This window comes from Chenopodium album, chromosome 1, assembly GCF_948465745.1.
Source record: "Chenopodium album chromosome 1, dcCheAlbu1.1, whole genome shotgun sequence".
In the NCBI taxonomy this organism is placed as follows: Eukaryota; Viridiplantae; Streptophyta; class Magnoliopsida; order Caryophyllales; family Amaranthaceae; genus Chenopodium; species Chenopodium album.
In genome coordinates this window covers 69,065,191-69,086,791 of record NC_137834.1, presented here as the reverse complement: position 1 = coordinate 69,086,791, position 21,601 = coordinate 69,065,191, and the positions used below count along the sequence as shown (strand labels likewise).

The window sequence follows — 21,601 nt, the reverse complement described above, 5'->3', positions numbered from 1 at the left end:
TTGAATCAATTATCTATGTTGTTAGTAGGTTTTTATTTTCAATTGAATGCTGTTATTATGTTCTTATTTTCAATCAAATTCAAAATGAGCAAATAAATTAAAATGAGCAAACCTAAATATGTATAATAGAACATTTAAAATGAGGTAACTACAATTAAAATGAGCATATATTAATGACATTCATAAGTAATTCAAGGATCTATAAGTACTCAGTGTTTCGGGTAAAAACACTAAGTATACAGAATTGTGTATGTATGTGTGTGTGTGTGTGTGTGTGTGTGTGTGAGTGAGTGTGTCAGTGTGTCTGTGTGTGAGTGTGAGTGCGATTGAGTGTAAGAGTTTATATATGTGGGCATTGAATTGCATGTTCATTTGACAAATGAGCAAACCTATCCCCCCCTGCCCCTCCTCTTTCTGCTTGCAATTCTGATTTCAGAAACTGATTTCAGTTCTAATTATAGATTATGAAATTATTGTGTGTGTGTGTGTGTGTGTGTGTGTGTGTGTGTGTGTGTGAGTGTGTATCTATGTCTGTGTGTGTGTAAGTTTGTTTAAGAATCTGATTTCAGTTCTAATTATTGAGAGTGTATGTGTGTGTGTGTGTGTGTGTGTGTGTTTAAGTGTGTTTAAGGAGGTGCATATTCACAAATGATGAGCAACAACGAACAAGTTGAGAGTCAATCAAGTACCATCACAAATGTGCCAACTACTCCTACAATAGTAGTTTATCCTAAAGTAGCACCTTTGATGAGTTTGATTACTCCTGGAGGAACAAAAGAATGGCATCCAATATGCCCCAATGAGTTGAAACCAGCTATAGGGATGAAGTTTAATAATCTTGAAGAGGGCCTTGAATTTTATAAAGGCTATGCATTTGCTTCTGGTTTCAATACAAGGAAGTCTACAACTAAAAGACAAAGAAGAAGCAAAGAATTGAAATATCAGTATATCTTGTGCAATAAGGAAGGATACAAAGAGAAAAGAAAGACTACTGTAGAAAAAGTTTTAAATAACAATGAAGGGGAAAACAATGAAGAAAAAGCTTCAACCAAAAGGAAGAGACTCGTTACTCGTGTTGGGTGCAAGGCACATATTGTCCTAAAGCATTGTGATGATAACACATTCATAGTGACAAAATTTCATGAGGGACATACTCATGCACTTTATACACCTAGCTGCAATCTATTCCAAAAAGAAGGAAGGAAAATGAACATTTTACACAAAAAAATAATTGTGAATAATTCTAAGGTGACACTTTCAAATTCTCTTATGTTTCATGAATTCTATGTATGTTCTAATTAAAGTTGTTTGCTCATTTGACAAGTGAGCAAATAATTTTTTGCTCATTTGCCAAATGATCATTGAATTGTTTCATGAATTCTCTTATGTTTCAAATTCTCTTATGTTTCATGAATTCTCTGTATGTTCTAATAAAAGTTGTTTGCTCATTTGACAAATGGGCAAATAATTTTTTTCTCATTTGACAAATGAGCATTGAATTGTTTGCTCATTTTAAAAATGAGCATTGAATTATTTGCTCATGTGACAAACTGTTTTGTTCTTTAAATAGGTGAATATTGGTCCCGTTACAACTTTTCGAATGATGAAGGAAATTGTTGGAGGATATGAAAACATTGGTACATCTAAGGAAGATTTCAAAAATTTTCATAGAGATTTAAAAGCATACATTCAAGGAAGCGATGCTCAAATGTTCGTAGATAACTTTACCAACAAAAAGCTAATGTGGAGCGCTTTTTTCTTTGATTTTGAGATGGATGAAGATTATTCCCTTTGTAGAGCATTGTGGGCAGACCCCCTTTGTAAAAAGAGTTATGCTCTATTTGGTGATATAGTATCCTTTGATACCACATACCAAACCAATAGGTAATTCATTTATGTGTTATTACTAGCTATGGCTGAAATTAATGACTTTGTTTTAAATAAAATTAGTTTAATTTCTCATTACTTCTATGTGAAAATTGAATATCCCCATAAGTCTAATATTATTTGACAAGAGTATGTATATGGGCATTGAATTGCATGTTCATTTGACAAATGAGCATTGAATTATTTGCTCATTTGACAAATGAGCATTGAATTGTTTTCTCATTTCACAAATGAGCATTGAATTGTTTGCTCATTTCACAAATGAGCATTGAGTTATTTGCTCATATGACAAATAAGCATTCAATTATTTGCACATTTGACAAAAGAGCAAAGAATTGTTTGCTTATTTCACAAATAAGCATTAAGTTATTTGCTCATTTGACAAATGAGCAATCGATTATTTGATAATTTTTCAAATGAGTATTAAATTATTTGCTCATTTAAACTTTATTTTGTATGTGTAAACAGGTACAATATGGTGTTTACTCCATTTACAGGGGTTGACCATCATAAGAATTGCATTAATTTTGCTGCTAGTTTCATAGCAAAGGAAAATATCGTGTCATTTGAATGGTTGTTCAGATCATTCCTCAAGGCAATGGGTGGGAGTGAACCTAATTGTATGATCACATATCAGGATCCAGCAATGAAAATTGTTGTTATAAGTGTGTTTAAGAAGACTGAAAATCGGTTCTGTATGTGGCACATAATGAAAAAGTTACCAGATAAGGTGGAGAAATCAATCATGCAAGAAGAAACTGGTTTCCTAAAAAAATTATGTGCTTGCGTTTGGCACCTTGAAATTGAACCCGCTGAGTTTGAAGAAAGGTGGAACAAGGTGATGATTGAATACCACTTGGAACAACATGAGTGGTTAGGTTATATGTACAAGATAAGAGACAAGTGGATTCCGGCCTATTTCAGAGATGTGTTCCTTGGAGGAATAATGCGTACAACATCAAGATCCGAAAGTGAAAACAACTTTTTATGCTCCTTTATCAATCCTCATGTGTCACTTAGCTTGTTGAGTTTTACTTGAGATATGAAGCTGCAATTGATGCCCAGAGACACACTCAAGGTCAGAATGATAATGATTCAAAGCACAAATATCCTGAGTACAAAACACCACTAGGGATAGAAAAGCATGCCTCACATTATATACTAACTCTGTCTTTTATGAATTTCAATACGAGGTTGAAATTGCTTGTTTTTCTTGTGGTGTTGATGAATTGAAGAAAGAAAATGAATTGGAAGTTGCAACAGTAAGTGAAGGAAATCGGACTAGAACATTTGATGTTGTGTTTAATCTAACTAACTATGACACCACATGTTCTTGCAAGCTATTTTATAGGCAAGGAATTCCATGTAGACATATGATTTGGGTTTGGAAAGCAAAAAGGTTTGAAACCATTCCCGAGCAGTATATGCTACACAGGTGGACTACTATGGCATTAAAGAAACCAATTTTTAACTTGGGAGGAAACCTGTTGGAGCAATGTGCTAATATAATAGACAAGAAAAAATTGTTAAATGATTTATGGTCAGAGATACACACTTGTGTAAGTTTGGCAGAAGGCAAAGATGAAGATATTCAAGACCTTGTGATAAATCTTCAAGGAATAAGAAAGGATTTGGAAGCAAAGAGGATTGCAAGAAATAATGAAACAACAGCTGGAAGTGCAAAAAACAAAGAGCAAGACATTGAGCTATTGATTGGAGCTAGTGTGCCAACTGAAATAATTGTCAAACCTCCAAAAGTTTCAAAGAATAAAGGAACTGGAGTTCATGTATCAAATGAAGATACTTCAAAAAAGAAAGCGACTGAGATTGATGTGTCAAATGTTGAAACAAGAGGTAGAAGTGCAAAAAGGCTTAAGGGAGAAAAAGAAAAGGTTGTAGAACAAAACCAAAAAAAGAAGAGATTATGTAGAGGTTGTGGTGAATTGAGTCATCATGATATTAGAAATTGTCCAAAAAAAAGTGTAATGGTACTTTTATATACATATAAGATTTTGTTGAATTTTTATATTTAATAATATATTATTAATTTTGTACTAATCATAGTTTAATGCTTTGCAATATTGTTGAATTGAAAATAGAACATATTCAAATGAGTGACTAAATATTTGTTCATTTCTCAAATGAGCAATAATTCCTTGCTCATTTATCAAATGAGCAAATAGTTAACTACTCATTTTGTCAAATGAGCAAATAATTATTTGCTCATTTGGCAAGTGAGCAAATTAGCTATTATGTGAACTTGGAACAATTGCACTCCTGTTTCATCTCCCAGTGCAAAATCAGCTCTCCTCGGGTCAAATGAGCAAACATATCTTTTCTCAATCATCAAATGAGCAAGTAATTCCTTGCTCATTTAGCAAATAATCAAAAAGGTAAAAGCTCATTTCTTAAATGAGCAAAAATAGTTGCTCATTTGTGAAATGAGAAAACATTTCTTTACTCATTTATCAAATGAGCAAGAAATTCTTTGAACATTTATCAAATGAGCAAGAATTCATTGATCTATCATTTAATGAGCAAACATCTGTTTGCTCATTTAACAAATGAACGAATATTTCAAATGAACACTGGCTATATATAACAAGGTATGTGAAGTAAAAACAAATAAAATATTGAATTTTAATTCAAATATAATCATCACTATAGTAAAAAAAGGGTAGGCTTCTGTTGGTAAAATCTGTTTATAAATCAGTTTTACATCATTCAATTAAAGACTACTTAAAAGTAGATAAAATCTTAATTTACCCAATTCCCTAAACCAAAAAAGACAAATCATCACTACTAACTATTTAATTCCCTAACATTCAGCTTTCTTCAGTCTTTTGCTCTTTCTTCCTTAAACTTTTTCTTCTTCAGGCTCTTCTTTTTCAGCATTTTCTTCTTTGTCAGCAACAGAAACTTTACTTTGCTTTTTCTTCTTCTGAGCAATTTCTTTAACAGATTGAATAGTGTTCACTTCACTTGTAATTATTCCCAGGGTGTACTTTTCACGAAGCTTAGCCAAGATTATCAGCTGCAGAACAAATAACATAATCAAACCCTATACAATTAAGGAGATTTCAATACGAGCAAACATGTAAAAGTAACAGCACAAGTTGCAGTTATAACTTGTAAGGCAATGGCCTATGGTATTGCTAGATTAATGGACCATAGACCTCAAAATTAAAGTAAACATTTGATAGGAATCCTTGCTCATTTATGAAATGAACAAGCAAATCCTTGCTCATTTATGAAATGAACAAGTAAATCCTTGCTCATTTGTCAAATGAGCAAACATTTCTTTGCTCATTTGATGAATGAGAAAGTAATTTCTTGCTCATTTAGGAAATAATCAAAAAGTTAATTGCTCATTTCTTAAATGAGCAAAGAATTAGTTGCTCATTTGTGAAATGAGCAAACATTTCTTTGTTCATTTATGAAATGAACAAGTAAGCAAATAGACCAAAACATCTTATTATTAATGAGACTAATCTGAAAGACTTACATTATTTTTCTTCAAACCAGGATCCCACTTTGCACAACCCATGTATGTTTCCATGAGTCTCATCACTGCAACTCCACAATGCAAATGATTTTTATCCGAAGACTTCCATGAACCATTGATCACATAAATTTCCATCCGCTTGATATCATTTGCCAAAATAGAACTCTGTACATTTCCTTCACATTGAATAAAGTTTGAAAAGTAGTTCTCTGAAAATAAAAACATCAAATAAGCAAACATAATAAAATCTGATCATTCAAGTAAAAGAAACAAACATAATGTGAATAGAGATTAACTTTTAAGCCATACCAAATGTTTTAAAAGCTGTTTATGATCTCCAGCATCTTCGTTATAATCAAAAAGCTCAATATTACCATTCAGTGTGGTAGTGTTAAAACATAACAAATAGTAATGATCTTCTTCATAAATTGGGAAGAAAAAAATCTGAATATCCTTGTGTGGTACAACTAATTTCATGTACAAATTCTCAGCAACCTCAAAAAACATCTTATTCCGATGGGCAACAGAATCTATCTCATAGTGAATAAGACAGTCCTACATGTTAAAGAAAAAAAATTAATTACAACAAAAAAACAAAATAATTCAATAAAACAAAATAAATGAAAGAATTTGAACTTACGGTAGCACTAAGGTCAAAAAAGAAACGAGCAGGAGAATTTGGATATCTAAACTGCTCATTATAATTCAGAATGCTACACCAAGCATTAATGATCTCTGTATCAACTTTATATTTATTATAAAGCTTCTCAAGATGTAATCTCAAAATTTCAAGACCATTCTCTCCATTAAATACTGGTTCACTACATAAAAAGAATAAAGAAAGTTAGTATGACTAAAACAAATGGAAGTTAATGTACAAGATAATAAATTCTATAGATAAAAAAAATACTTACAAACGATTTTTATCATCAGCAAACATTGCTCTCAAGACGCTCATCTGAACTTGTGATAATGGATTGTAAATTATCATAATGCGGGACTTAAAAGGTGATCTAAGAAGCACTGATGACTGAGGTTTGTGTTTCTTTGGAATAGAACTCTTCTTTTCAGTATCACCTTTTCTCTTATGCACAATTAAAGCTTCTTGAGCATCAGAAATGAGATCTTGAGGATTAGCATTCAGAGCATCACCAACAGCTTGAGAAGCATCAGCAACAGAAGCACCAACTTGTGCACTGACAGGAGCAACTACAGGTTCAGTAGGCGCATTGCTAGGGGGAGAATCAGTTTCTTGAGAAAAGACTCCTAAACTGAATGTAGGAGTTCCAGATCCTTTGGCAAGTGAACGTCCTAAAGCAGATTTGAAACTTGAATCTCCGATTTTTTTGAACTCATTTTTAGCAGCCCTATCTGAACATCCAACATCAGGGATACAACTTGCTATCTGAACACTTTCAGAATCAATCTTAGTAACATCAATGGGTTCCGATTCATTTGGATGAACAACCATTGCATTGATTGAAGATTCAGCATGCTTTTTGTTGCTTGAAATCTCAGAAAACCTATCCCAAGCTTCAATTACTGCTGGATCTTGCCAATACTCTTCATCTTGGCTGAATGAAAGAGTATTATCTTCAGTCAAAGTTTTGGAGCTCATCTTATGCTCATCACAAATGCCCATGGCATCTTCCTTCAACTTTTGTATCTTCTCGTTGTTTGGAAAATACTTGATGGCAGTTTCATGTTTTTGACTGAAATACATGTATGCCAAGACCAGGTTTGTAGATGCTGTTGCAAGCTCCATGCATAAGGCATTTCTGTAAATAAATAAAAATAAAAAAATACATAAATAAGATAAATATAAATGAGAAGAGTAAATATGAAATGAGCAAAGTGGATATGAAATGAGCAAAGTGGATATGGAATGAGAAAAGTCATATAAAAATGAGAAAATTGAACTTTATATGAGCATTGAAGTTTTTGCTCATTTGACAAATGAGCAAAAGATTAATTGCTCATTTGACAAATGAGCAAAAAATTAAGAATTATAATGCTCTTACTCACAAGAAATATCCACATATTTATCATATATGAGTTTCACAAGATTTCAGTAACCAAAGACCAACATTTACATAAAATACTTTTTCTATATTCATGATATGCATATGAGTAATGCAAAAGCACACATATGGCCACTTGTCTCTATGCATCATACTGAGAACAACTCTACAAACTACAATGCCAAGTCACCCCATTCCTCTTCCCAAAACTTGAAACAAAGATCTACTCAACATACTACAACTCCACTTCAATTAATGAGTCTTGCAAACTGATGACCATGCACTAAGATCTAAGAAGACAGTAAATCTGATACAAAATAACTAGAAGCAATAGTACTAGAGCAAAAAAAAGTATTAATCCTTCCACTTCTTCATTTTTATTCTCACTTGCTTCTTTTTGTTGTTGATGGTAATTTCAAGAATATAATATGTTCCCTTTTTATTAGATCTGGCTTCTTTTTTTCTTTAAAATTTAATTTTTCAATTCTTTTTTTTTATTCTCAGGCTTTAATTATGTGCTCTTCACATTCCACGGCCGGTTCTAGAGCAAAAAACTAATTGCTCATTTCACAAATGAGCAAAAAATTGATTCAGATTATGATTGAAGAATGACAAATAAACAAGAATAATTGTGTGTGTTTGTGTGTGTGTTTAAGGGGTGGAGGAGGGGGGGGGGGGGGAGAGCAGAATTAGAAGGGATCAATACTCTTAGTTCAAACAATGTCTAAAAATGAACAAAAAATTAATATTGGTTTCCAGAAAACTCATATAAATACCTTCTTTGGATCTTGTTCACTTTCTTCATTTTTTGTACGAATTGGATCAGATTGTTCCTAAAGTCAAACAAAAGCAAAACAAAAAAAAAGAAAAAGAAAGTTAGAACAAGTTGAAAGCAAATATCCTAACAAATATAAACCAAGCTTACTTATAACACATAACCAATTGCATAATTTGCTCATCTGTCAAATGAGCAAAAAATTATTTGCTCATTTCAAATATGAGCAAGTAATTGCTTACTCATTAGACAAATGAGCAAAAATTAGTTGGTCATTTCCAAAAAGAACAAAGAATATTGCAGTATATATGGTTACCTTATTGACAACTACTTGAGTTTCCACTTCAGAAGGAATGATTTTTTCCTAAATAAAAAACAAAAAAGTTAAAAATGTAGGATAAAAAGGAAAAGAATAAAACAGAAAATTATAGTTAAACACCATTTTAGGCTGTGTCATGCTAGAAGAACCAACATCAAGCTTTTTAGCACGAATATTTCCAAGCCTCCCTTTAAAGAGTTCCAATTTCTCACGTGTTGACAACATAGCTGTTGTCCACCCTTTCAAGATTGGAATTTCACGTGCAGCTTGAACTTCCTCAAGTACAAATTGATCAACATATAATAACTACAAACAAGTAAGAAAAGAAAAATTAGTAAATTAAAAATCAACAAATAAGTAAGAAATACTACATTAAAAATAAACAAAAATTATAGTAATACCATAAGAAACAATAAAGACCCAGGAAAAGAACGAGTTGGACGTTCTTCCCATAAAAGCTTGCCCTTCATGAGAGAATCAAGGATATACTTTGACCAATTCAAGTCCTTGATTTTATCAACATCAGAAAGAAATATAAGAATATCAGAATTAATATTCATGTTTTGTTTCCCTGACAAAAAAAAAAATGAGCAAAACAAAAGAGAAATGAGCAAATAGAAATTTAAGTGAGAAAAATAAAATAGAAATGAGCAAACTAAATTGAAAATGAGCAAATTGAAAGTAAAATGAGCATAATAAAAATAAGAAGACTACCATCCATCAGCGTAGACACACAAAGAACTACAAAGCTCCGTTTGAACATAGCACCAGCTGACTTATGCTCCTTCAAAAACTCTTTAAGCTCCCCTATTTTGATATAGAGTGAGTTGCTTTGGAATTGCTTTTTCCATTGCTGAATGACTTTTTTATTTCTGGAAAAATTATTTTTATCAATCTCTATGCTCTCTATTGGCAACCCAAGAACTTCATGCACATGGTCTTCAGTAATACGGAAAGGATCAGAATCAAGAATATTTAATGAGCACGTCTTAGCATCAAAGGGCTGCACCAACCATAAACCCAACCACAAAACTCCATCGACCCAAATCCTATATCTCTAACTGCTTTCAACTGATTTTGTGAAAGTAAAACTGATTCCATAACTTGAACAGTACAATGGATGAGGGTGACATCCGACTATGCAATGTCCCATGAATGTGAGACTTCAAACCTTCCACTTCATTGCCTGACTTCAAACCTTGCAATTCATTGCTGGATTTCATCTCCACTACCTTAATCATCTGTTTTTCTTTCTTTAATGTGTCCTTTAATTTAAAACCATTTTTCCTTTGTCATTAGAAGATCCTGTCTTGAAACTCATTCCTTTATATTGTGGCTGTGTAGAACGACCAACAACTCCTAATTGTGCTGGCCCTGCTGCATCTTCGTCACCACCAACAACTCCTAACTGTGATGCCCCTGCTGCATCTTAGTCACCACCAACTCTTAAATGTGTTGCCCCTGCTGCATCTTGGTCACCACCAATAACTCTTAACTGTCCTGCCCATGCTGCATCTTGCTCACCAACATTAACAGCAGAATTTGTCTCAACAGATGTCATGCTCAACAAAATAGGTATCCTTGATGTCAAATGAGCAAATACTTAGCTACTAATTTAACAAAATGAACAAAAACTTAAATGCTCATTTCTCAAATGAGCAAGTAGTTAATTGCTCATTTCTCAAATGAGCAAATAGTTAAATGTTCATTTGTCAAATGAGCAAATACTTAGTGCTAAAATGAACAACAAAACATAAAATGAACAAGTTATCAACTACTTTCAAAGCTGTGAAGAAGTTAGAGAACTTGTTTTTAAACTCAAATTCTTTCTCACTGATATCTACTTTAAGACCTGATGTGTAACATAATGAACTAACTTCTAGGCTTCTGATGTGAAAAGCCGAACAGTAAAACGCCTTCAAACTATCATCTTCTTGGCTTCTGATGTGAAAAGCCGAACTAAGTACACGACGAAGTTGGTAGCTTTGTGGTGACGATAGTAATAACATTGCACAGGGAATTTTGATTGTGAGAATTTCTAAGACAAACAAAAGAGATGAGAGCCCTGTACTCCCATCTTAAACTGTTTTTTTTTCCTATTTGCTTTCACATACAAGTATTAACATGTGGCAGTTTTAGATGTATTGAAAATTACTTCCCAACATAATCTACAACTTTTTATTGCTTGTAACTGTCAATTAAAAAGCTAATATTTCATAAATGAACAACAAAACATAAAATGAACAAGTTATCAACTAATCTACAAGAACTCCCATACAAGTAATACAACTCATCAACTAATCTACAACAATAACAAAAATAATAATAACTCAAATAATAAAAATAAAAGGAAAATTTGTCAAAAATAACACCACCTTTAAGCGGTCTTCCCTAAATAACACCACCTTTTGATTATTCCACAATAACACCACCTTTGATACACATCTGCCAAAAATAAAACATGACCGGTTGGTAACCTATTTAAAAGGTTACCTATGACACGTGTCACACTATCAATGGTCAATTTTTTAACATCTTTTTTTAAAGAAAAACCTTAAATTTTTTTAATTTTTTTTTTAAAAAAAATACCTTAAAATTAAAAAAAAAAAACTAAAAAAAGAAAAACCCTCCTACCACCGCCACCTACCAGGTTGCCACCACCGTCGGCGCCTGAAACCCCTCCCCTGTGCCGGCTTAACCATTTCGCCGATCGACTGCACCCCCTCCCCCCCTTAACCCACCACCAAAAGGTCGAAACCCTTTAATCCTAAAACCACTCGATTTTGGGGTTTTAGGGATTTTGGATGGTGGTTCAAAGGGGAAAGGAGGTGGAGACAGCCGGTGGGGGGGCGAAGTGGTTTCGCCGGCATAGGGGAGGGGGTTCGGCTGGCGACCGGTGAGGGGAGGGGGGTTTTCGAGGGGAGGGAGAAGGGTTTTAGGGTGGATGAAGGTGGTTCAGGGGAAGAGGAGGGGCTGGGTGGTCGGGAACTCAGGCTGAGTGGTCAGGCTGTTACCGCCGGTAATGATCTCTGGTCGTCGGCGGTGGTGGCAGCCCTGGCAGGTGGTTGTGGGGTTGCCGCCGTTAAGGGGAGGATTTTTCCTTTTTTTTCAGTTTTTTTTTTTTAATTTTTTTTTAAAAAAAATAGGTTTTTTAAAGTTTTTTAATTTAAGTTTTTTTTAAAAAAAAAAAATTAACCAATCACACATGTGACATGTGTCAATTGTAACCTGTAAAACAGGTTACAGGTTTTTTGTTTTATTTTTGGCAAATGTGTATCAAAGGTGGTGTTATTGTGGAATAATCAAAAGGTGGTGTTACTTAGGGAAGACCGCCTAAAGGTGGTGTTATTTTTGACAAATTTTCCAAAATAAAATGAGCAGAAACACATACATTGTATTTTCTTGAGGAACATTTGCAGAATGCATAGCAATTACTTCTAGGTTTCCAAAAAAAACAAAGAAAATGTAAGATAATTACTCATATGAAGCAAAATTAAAACTAAAATCAACTAATAATTACTCAAATAAAGCTATAATCAAACAAAAAATAAGATAAAACAAGAAAATAAAACATAATTGAGAACTAAAGTAAACCGAAAATCAAATTAAAAATACAAAATAACTAAAATACCTAAAATCAAGCTAAAATCAACATAATAGCACAAACTATCAGTGATTTCTAGGTTTCCAAAAAAAGGAAAAAACTGGACAATGACGAAAATAAGCAAAACTAACTTGATAACTACTAAAAAAAACGAAAATAAAACTAAAATCAATGAAAAAAACAAAGTAAAACATTATCGACACAAATTGATAAACAATGTGAGCTGAAATCAGCGAAAATCAAAACGAAAATCAACAAATGTAACTGAATGTGACCTAAAATTAATTGAAAAACACGAAATATAAACAATAAACTCACCTTGACAAAGAATTGATGAAGATTGAAGGAGTAGTGATGAAAAATCAGAGAGAATAGCAGAGAGAAAGAGAGTAGAAAATAGAGAAATTGTGAGGAGAGAGAAAATAGCGCGTGAAAGAGGAAGGAGGAGAGAGAAAAAACGCAGGAGTTTTGTTTGACCGGGATTTAATTGTGGCCGTTGGATGTAATTGATCCAATGGTTATAATTAGTCCTCACATATAATAGGGTTCTCACATAAGGGATATGGTCTCATATATATATATATATATATATATATATATATATATATATATATATATATATATATATATATATATATATATATATATATAGGGGAAGGCTCTCGTGAGAAAATTTCTTATGTGGGAACACTCTTTATGTTCTAAATTTTTACTCGCATGTTCTAAATTTTAAATCTGATGTTCTAAACTTTTCCTTATGTATTCTAAATTAAATCAAATGTTCTAATTTAGTACTCACATGTTCTAAACCATAAATTAGTTAAGTTCGATGTCATAAATTTTAAATAACTTGTTCCAAAATTTTAACTTGTATGTTCTAAATTTTAAAACGTGTGTTTTAAGATTTTTAATTATATGTTCCATATTTTAAATTGTATGTTCTATTTTTTTACTCGTATGTTCTAAATTATTTACTCACACTTTCTATATTCTATATCATTTTGTTCTAAATTTTTATTCACATGTTCATAATCTTAAATCATATGTCTAAATTTTACTCATATGTTTAAAATTTCATAAAGCAAATTTTATAAATTTTTAATCACTTGTTCTAATTCTTAAATCAAATGTTCTAAACATATTACTCACACAAATGTTCTACATTATTACTCATATGTTCAAAATTTTAATTTGCGTCACATGTTCTAAATTTTAACTCGCATGTTCTAAATTTTAATTCACATGTTCTAAATTTTTACTCACATGTTCTAAATTTTAAATCAGTTCTCATATAAGTATGAATTCTCACATATGGACCTATTCTCACCGGATCCCTATATATATATATATATATATATATATATATATATATACACACACTGTTGAACCAAACAGTTACAAAGGAAATCAATGAGCAATTCATCCCGTTTGCTAGACACAACCAAACAATCGAGCTAAATCAGAGTCAATCTATTCTTTTCTTCTTTTGGCTCATCCTTCGTTGAATCATATAGACCGAGCTATCTCTGATGGGCGTTGATCCGGGGGTATAAAAGGTCCAACTCGCTGTAACCCATTCTCTTTGTTCATTCCATTCTGATTCCCCTATTCGAACCAAACAGCCTCTTAGTTCAGTTGATTGTTGGAAGAAAATTATAATTTGTTAGAGTACCAGATAAAGTCTCGTTCACGAATCACGAACCAATTTGCAGTTGAAAAGGGGAAAAAAATATAAATCTCACCATTACAATAATACAGTGAGACTCACGAAATGGAAGCTAAATGAAAATGAAAATCGGTTGAACAATATACTTGTATTAAATAATTATATTGAAAAAAGAGCTTCGGTTAAAAAAGACATTATAAATGACATTTCAAGAGCTGGAGAGAAAAGGGAAAGCAGAGATACACCTACAAAAATAAGAAAATAAAAACAAGTTGAAATGGAATTGCAGACGCAGACATCTGTTCAACACTTCAACATAAGCACCTGCGAAATTATGTGAACAAAATTATCACTTCCATGCCTTCTTCCCTCTGAACTGTTTGCCAGACGTCATCTTCTTTATCCTTTTATCTTCTCTAGATCTTGCAATCTTGCCTCTCTTTGCAGCAATAGGCATAAACTTCTTATGTTCCTTCTGTCGGTTGCTTAAACCACCCTTCTGTTAACCATCATAAAATTAACATCAGCAGTAGAAAAAGAATTCCATGAAAACCATGGGAGAAGCAATATAAAAATTGGAATCAGCAAGATCAGTAAAAACAAGAACGGAAAAACTGGAACCCTAAACTTTTAAACATCAATCTGCTGAGATTATCGATTCCCCTAAACTAAATGGCATAAACCAAAATTATTAGCAGACGGGTACATCTATCAAAACATGAATTCGGCTTCTTCAGTACAGTCATTATCATTAAGCTTTAAATTCAGAGTAGGCATTGGAAGCTTGCTTTCAAAACAAATAAATAGCCATGAGATTAACAAACAGGAAAAGAAAGACGGTAGGACCAGATGGATGGACAAACCTTCTTCTGTTTGACAGCAGCTTTAGACGTGTATCCTTCTCTATCCTCTCTTCCTGCCTTCATTAATGCAACTCTCTGTTCCTTGGTCATCTTTCTTCGGATGTTTGCCTACAATCACAAAATTATAAGCAAATATAATTAGCTACAAACCAGATAACACTATAACAGGCTTCTTTATACCCCCCCAAAATTATTATAATAGAGAAATAAATAATATTGTTCAGTGTACACAAAAGATCCACAGCATTTACAAATGAAAGATCAGTCGTTGCCAGCATCTTTTCACATCAAGAATTTTTCGTATATGGTTCTAATGATTATATAACAGACTGGATTATATTAGTCCTATTCTGGTTCATGGATTCTCTACAATTCATGGTTCCAAAATGAAGGGGGCTTAGCTAGCACAGAAAAATACGTACTTCAAGTGTGGAAGGATCAAGTGGCTTGAGGCATAATTGGTCTGCGCTTGGGATCTTGATAGTTGCTGACTTAGGATTTGTGCCCTTTAAAATTCCATGTTGCGCCAAAGTAGATCTTGCCTGCTTTTTCATCTGATCATATGGCATAAGACAACAAAAGAAATAATGAATCATGAGATGGCCACAGTTCTTTACACTATGAAAAGACAATCTCGAATTTGGTGAGTCAATAGCACGTATTGCAGGTCAAGCCTGGTACAGATGATGAACTATCAATGTACCTGTAAATCTCTTATTCGTTTAAAGTCTTCATTGGAATAAATGTGATCATCTGCTTCTGATGGGCGTTCCAACTTAGCTGCTGTCAATTTCTTCAGAGCTCGAAGACTAGAGTTAGCAGTATCCAGTTGTTGGTCTAAATCAGCATATTTCCTCTTCCTTGCTCCTTTCTTATTATCACCCTCCACATCACTATCATCAGGTTCACTAGAGCTACATGATTCTTCTTCATCTTCAATGTCATCCGCATCACTAACTTCATCTTCACTACCCTCTTCAACAAAAGTAGTCCTGTCTTCATCCTCTTCCTCAGACTCAGTTGAATCCTCATCTTTTGCATCATCTTCACAGCCAGAGTAGTCCATTGAATCTGCATCATCTTTCTCAACATCTTCGGATCCACTAAGACAATTTTCATTCAAGTCACTATCTTCATCAGCATCTTCTTCATCTGACTGCAACAGTTCTGAACCAGGGACACCCATTGCAACATTCACCTCTCCATATTCTTTTGGTTTAGCCTTCGAATTATTAGATCGTCCACGGTCTTTTTTTATTAGTAGTGAAGGGCATATCTACAGACAGATAACCTTGTTACACACATTTATTTAGGGGAAAAAATAGTGTACAGGTTAAATTAGAACATAAGGCAATGATTACCTCTCTAAATAAAGTGACAAGAGAGCGAGCAGCACTTGAAATTGCCTTTTCTTTTGATGTCTTATACATCACAAGGTCTTGTAGCAAATCCTCATTCATCAACTAAATACACAAATCAATAGAAAATGTAATCACAATATGAAATTACAAAAGCATCTCAATGATGTGCTGAGCATTAAAGGAACGTGGGATACACTTCTTGACTTTAGGGAGTATGACTTTGAAACAGAAATTCAGATCAGGAAACTTAAAAATGAAGAGTACCAGAGGCATGCGTAGACATATCTCTCTGACAACATTAAGTCCAACAGATATTGCCTGTCAAGTTTTAGTAAGAGAAGGTTAGTTCACGATATCAAACAAATAAACCGGCAAAAACAATAAACATCATTAACATCCTAAGAACTATAGAATAACAACACAATTTAGATTTTAGAACACATATATTTAGATAAACGGCAAACAATTCGGATCTTAAAACACAACAGAACTATCTCTTAGGTTTCCCTAGCTCACTAAATCTAAAAGTTGACACACAAGAAATACCTCTGTTCGTGAACGATCGTGCACAAACTGATTTACAATCTGTTTAAACAGAGGTTCAACAGCGTCAGGCGGTACCTAATTGAGCCAAGAGTGAAAAAAACAGGTCAGTTTAACAAAACAAAATAATATGAATATTACAAATTCCAGCGAAAAATATTATTTGAGGGGGTGCTCCAGAAATTCAGAGTAAAGGAAACAATGAAAAGAAGCAATCTAGATGCCACAAACAGAGCATATCATGGTTCCTCAAAAAAAAAAAACAAAAAAAAACAAAAAAAAAAAAAACAAAAAACAAAAAACAAAAAAAAAAACAAAAAAGAAATAAAACAGACCATATCATGGCAGGCTTGAACAGCAGCAGCAAGCAGATTAGTTATATCACGTTGATGAGGCTGCAGAAGTCAATGAAAAATGCAAATCGGATTATTATAGAAAAAAACTTACAAAGCAAGGTTACGAACTTACGAAAACACAAACCTGCACATATTTTTGGAGGTAGGGATAGAAGCTCAGCAAAATCAACTGGTGAAGACCAACTGTTCGAGCAATCACCTTCATCATCATCATCTTTATCTAAAGATACCAAAGGAAGAAATACATTTATTTTTAACATGAAATTGTCAAACCTCTATGGAAATAACAGAATTTCAAAAATAAAAGGTGAAGATGCCTGCAAATAGGATGAATTTTTTTATGTTAGATGTCCTTCACCAAGATCGTACTCCATACTTGCCAAAAGACAGAAGGATTTTAGATAAGTAATTCAGAAGTGAAGACCCAGAAAAGAATGTGTTTTTTATTTTATTTTTTTGGCAAAATCCTACTCCCTTTGATCAAAGAGATCACAAACATAAATCAAATGAAGAGGAGAAGACCAGAGATGATTTGAACAACTCTTCATCTGTTCAGATGATTACAGAAATACAATATTGTTTTGAGATTCAATTACTACAAGATTCCTAATACTGAGAAATTTGTGGATAGTCATGTTTCGGAGTGTAGATGAGGGTTTCATGGCAGATTAGCACTAACCCAAGTAACCAGCCATATGTTGCTAACCTTGCAGTAATTCAGTAGAGACCCCTTAATATGCCACTTCTTTTGTTAATCCATTTATATCACAAATTATGGCGTCAAAACTGGTAAGACATTACATGAACCCAGTTTTATTTATTATGAACTTATATGAGTGTTTTCCCACTCAGGTGGTTGAAATAGCTAAAAGCTTTGCTGACCAACTAGTTTGCTTTCTTAGATTTAACTATTATGTAGTACAGTGATTAGAAAGTGTACACAATAACCATATGAAGGTCTTCCTGGAGTACTGCAACTATGGAACTCATAACAGCATTTCAAAACTGTTTGCAACTTTATATTTACCAACCCCTCTCCCACATGGCACTAGCTGAGTCCATGAATCCCTTAATGGAGTTTTCTTTTGATTTCAAAGTGGAAGTGCTCATGAAAATGTTGATGGCAGACATATAACAAAGACAAACATATAAATGAAACGCTACACTAAAGGAAGAAAAACAGTATACACACGCATCTGAAACCCTCCCAGATAACAACAGATTTATAGAATGTGGAGCACAAGACAACACCTATAAGATTCATAAGATAAGCAAGAAACAAGCTAATTTGACAAACATTCAGAAACTCAAAAAACATCCAAAGGGAACTTATACTAACCTCAAAGCGCTCATTGCAGCTTTGAAGGCGAGAAAACAGCTTCTCTGCAAACCCCTTAAGAAAATAAAGTTCAATCAAATTAAAGAGAAAACAGCGTGATGAAATTTAAACCAAAGAAGAAAGCAGCAAAGCCCCATCAAACACAACAGACCTGTGCATCATTCAATTGTAAAAGTGGTGAATAGTAATTTGGACTGGTTTTCTCTAAACTCAACCGCTGCTTCTTTTTCAAGCTACGCATCACACGTTGCAACTTAGCCTGCTTTTTCTTTTTGCTTGCTGTTGTGCCCTTATGGTGAGCCTGAAGGTACATGAAAGAGTTGCATCAAAACAATATCTAGCTCATAGGAAACATATAAGACAGCACTCTTAGTCTTTTTACAAATACTCCCATTACTGCAAAAAACACATTTCAAATGAAAAAGTCAACAGGTGTTTACATAATCAAAGTCACGAGCCCAATTCCAACTAGAACTAGGAACACATGGGGAATTTTACAAGTGTAAAGATGAAACTTGGGAAGAGAATCAACTGATCAGGAAAGCTATCAAAATGAACAAGTCAAAGCTTGGCTCATCTACAGGAGATAATGGTTAAATATGAATAAATCTACATCCTTTGGGCTTGCCTCAATGGGGAGGGTATTGGGTATATCAACTAATGAGGTAATAAGTCTGGTCTTTTACCCCGTCTTTAAAGGATGAGGTATTTGTTAACTGAAAAAGGCCCAAACCCATCACTCTCCCTCTCTCAAGCCAATGCTTAACAGTCATCATCTACACCACTAAATCACTAATCCTCTGGGAATTCATACCAATGTTTTCTCTAGTTAAAATTTTTACAACATCACCAACTTTAATTTGATATGTTCACTTTAAAAATCATTTGTTTGATTTTTCCATTTCTCTTCTCTTCTTTCTTATTATATTGCTTAATTTTTTTATTTTATTTTAAGGTTTCAATTATTCTATGATTTAAATATTATCAGAACTGTTATATCATTTATTTTCGAAAAGCTAGCTAATTTTAGGGTTTGCAATGAAGTTTGACTCTGTTCTCATATTCACTCATTTTCAGTATATAAAGAAAATAAAACTAGAAAATGAGTGTATCCAAAATCTAAATTATTTATACCTTCACGGATTCTTACAAATCAAAATAACACATTAGCCTTGTAAACAATACCTGATTGGCTTATTGCCAAACCTTTTCTTTATCTATCTCCATAAATTGTCCACCCTTAAATAACCCCCCATTAATAATTCTTCAAATAAAATCTACTCCCTAAGTCCCTAACTAGTAACCCCAATTCAAGCAAGGCCTGCATTTTATATAATTGGTACTATCCGGATAGCTATTCATTTGTAATCCTACAAGGAGATAACAGACAACTGTGACAAAAAGCTGTAATTACCTTATACACATCCTCTGTACCCAGAACTACTTGGGGTTGTAGAGTACAGGCCTCATCTTCACTGCTTGAAGCATCACTGTCATCATCATCTTTGATTTTTTCATAATCAAGTAGGAAGGATAGAGCAGCTATCATGATCCTGAAATAATAAGAAACACGAGTCAGACTATGCTTCCATGACCACACTTATAGTGTCACATAGCTTTAACTTTTAAGGGGACAAAAGGTGGTTACCGTGATGAAGGATGAAAGCACGCCATGCAAATTCCATTTACAGTTCTTTCATCAGACCAAACTTTCCTTCGGTGAAGATCACAAAGTGTGACAAGAGCCCTCTTTGCAAATGCCTCCTCCTCACGCTATAAGAATATGCAAGTACATTCACACAATTTTTTTTTTTTTATTTTTTCCAATCAACTGAATTGAGAAATACAGATCATTACGATGTATACAAGATGATTTAAAAAGAATACAGACCTTTAACATTTTAAAAAGAACATTTTGAAGAGGCTTATTCTTAGATTCATCCTTGTGCTTTTTATTCATGCGCTGAATGAAACGAATGACATGTGAATATGCCAATTTCCTCAAATTCCTATCATCAAAAGTCTGAAGTTCCATGAACAATTCCAATGTCTCACCAATAGAAACAATCTGCAAACCAAAAACACGGTCACACTACTTACACAAGGTTATGACATATACATTATATGGTCACATTCATCAACCCATATTACATTATAATCATTCGTAAACTTAATTAACAGTCTGTTCCCAGAAGTGTAGTAAACAGTCTTATTCTCATACAACACAACTCAAAGCAGTTCCACTTCTACACCCATCATAATTCCGCATCCATTATTGAATTAAAAACTTTCCAACTGATCTTCATTACAATTTTATTACTGGGTATATTGAGATTATGTTCATAAGTTTCCCAAAAAATAACATTTTCACTGCAATTTCGCATATATCAACATAACACAACACGAAATAAAAACCAGAGAAATGTGCTACCTTACGATTCACCAAAAGGATGAGCCCCTGAGTAAGCTGGCTACGAAGCGAAGACGGCAACGACTTACCGGTACTACGAAGAAGATCAGCAAGCTGTTTGGGATACAACGACAAAAATTTAGGGTAAAAAGGGGTCATATGAGCCAAGAACAATGCCAAATCACCGAGTTCTTTAGCAACAGAAGGATCAGGAGAAACCCCACTAACAGAATTGAAACTAAGAGCAGCTTGTTGCTCAAAAATCTCAAGAGATGATTTAAAATCCATGTATTTTGTCTGTAATTCAGCCTCGTAACTTTCGGGATCACACTTCATTTTCGATTGTAGGCTTTGCATACTGTGTTTATCCGATGAGAGTCCGGCAGCTGCGATTGACTCTGATGAGTGAATGTGATTGTGAGGGGGACTCATGATTGAATTGAATTGAATTTTTTTTTGATGAAATTAGGGTTTTGATTTTGGGTATTGAGATGGAATTGAGGATTGGGGGATTGAATGAAGGAGGATGATAAACCCTAGAAAAACCCTAATGTGGTGGAAATGGTGAAATGGGGTTTTTTTGGCGGAATGGCTGTGACGGGCTTATGCTTGGCTGTTTGGCGGCTTGTCTGTTATAGAGAGGGGTTACCGATTTCTATGACTTGACAAGTTATTTATTAATTCAGTGTAATTATGTAAGAATAAAGGGCGATCCTGAGATTTTATAGACCCTAGGCATTACAATAGATAAGCTAAAATTTTCTTTCACGAGGAATGAAATATTTGTTTCTGCTTTCATTAGATGAAAAGTTGTTATGCCCAAATACATTGTAATCATGTTATCAATTTTCTTTTTTTTTTTTTTTTTTTTGCACATCAATTTCAAACAAAGTTTAGCTGTTTGTTCAACATTTATGTACTATTATTACATATACATGAAATTTACTTTAAT

The 21,601-nt window shown here is 33.5% G+C and overlaps 1 protein-coding gene across 1 annotated transcript; it reads right to left on the bottom strand.

Moving 5' to 3' along the window:
* Positions 1-13,906: 13,906 nt before the first annotated feature.
* Positions 13,907-21,246, bottom strand: LOC145557600 (uncharacterized). The gene is made up of 15 exons (XM_081618772.1): positions 20,671-21,246; positions 20,131-20,307; positions 19,888-20,012; positions 19,654-19,792; positions 18,391-18,540; positions 18,240-18,293; positions 17,025-17,120; positions 16,880-16,939; positions 16,548-16,622; positions 16,266-16,319; positions 16,002-16,103; positions 15,344-15,916; positions 15,063-15,194; positions 14,641-14,748; positions 13,907-14,276 (listed from the first exon to the last, which is right to left on the bottom strand). Exons 1-15 carry the CDS (start codon positions 21,079-21,081, stop codon positions 14,127-14,129), a joined length of 2,406 nt encoding a protein of 801 aa, XP_081474898.1. The 5' UTR covers positions 21,082-21,246; the 3' UTR covers positions 13,907-14,126.
* Between the last annotated feature and the right edge of the window lie 355 nt (positions 21,247-21,601).

Coding starts and splice junctions, on each gene's coding strand:
- LOC145557600 (XM_081618772.1), bottom strand. CDS start 21,081: ATGAGTCCCCCTCACAATCACATTCACTCATCAGAGTCAATCGCAGCT. Junction 16,623..16,879: donor TTCAAGCCTGCCATGATATG/GTCTGTTTTATT, acceptor TGGCTCAATTAG/GTACCGCCTGACGCTGTTGA. Junction 14,749..15,062: donor TTGATCCTTCCACACTTGAA/GTACGTATTTTT, acceptor TTGTGATTGTAG/GCAAACATCCGAAGAAAGAT.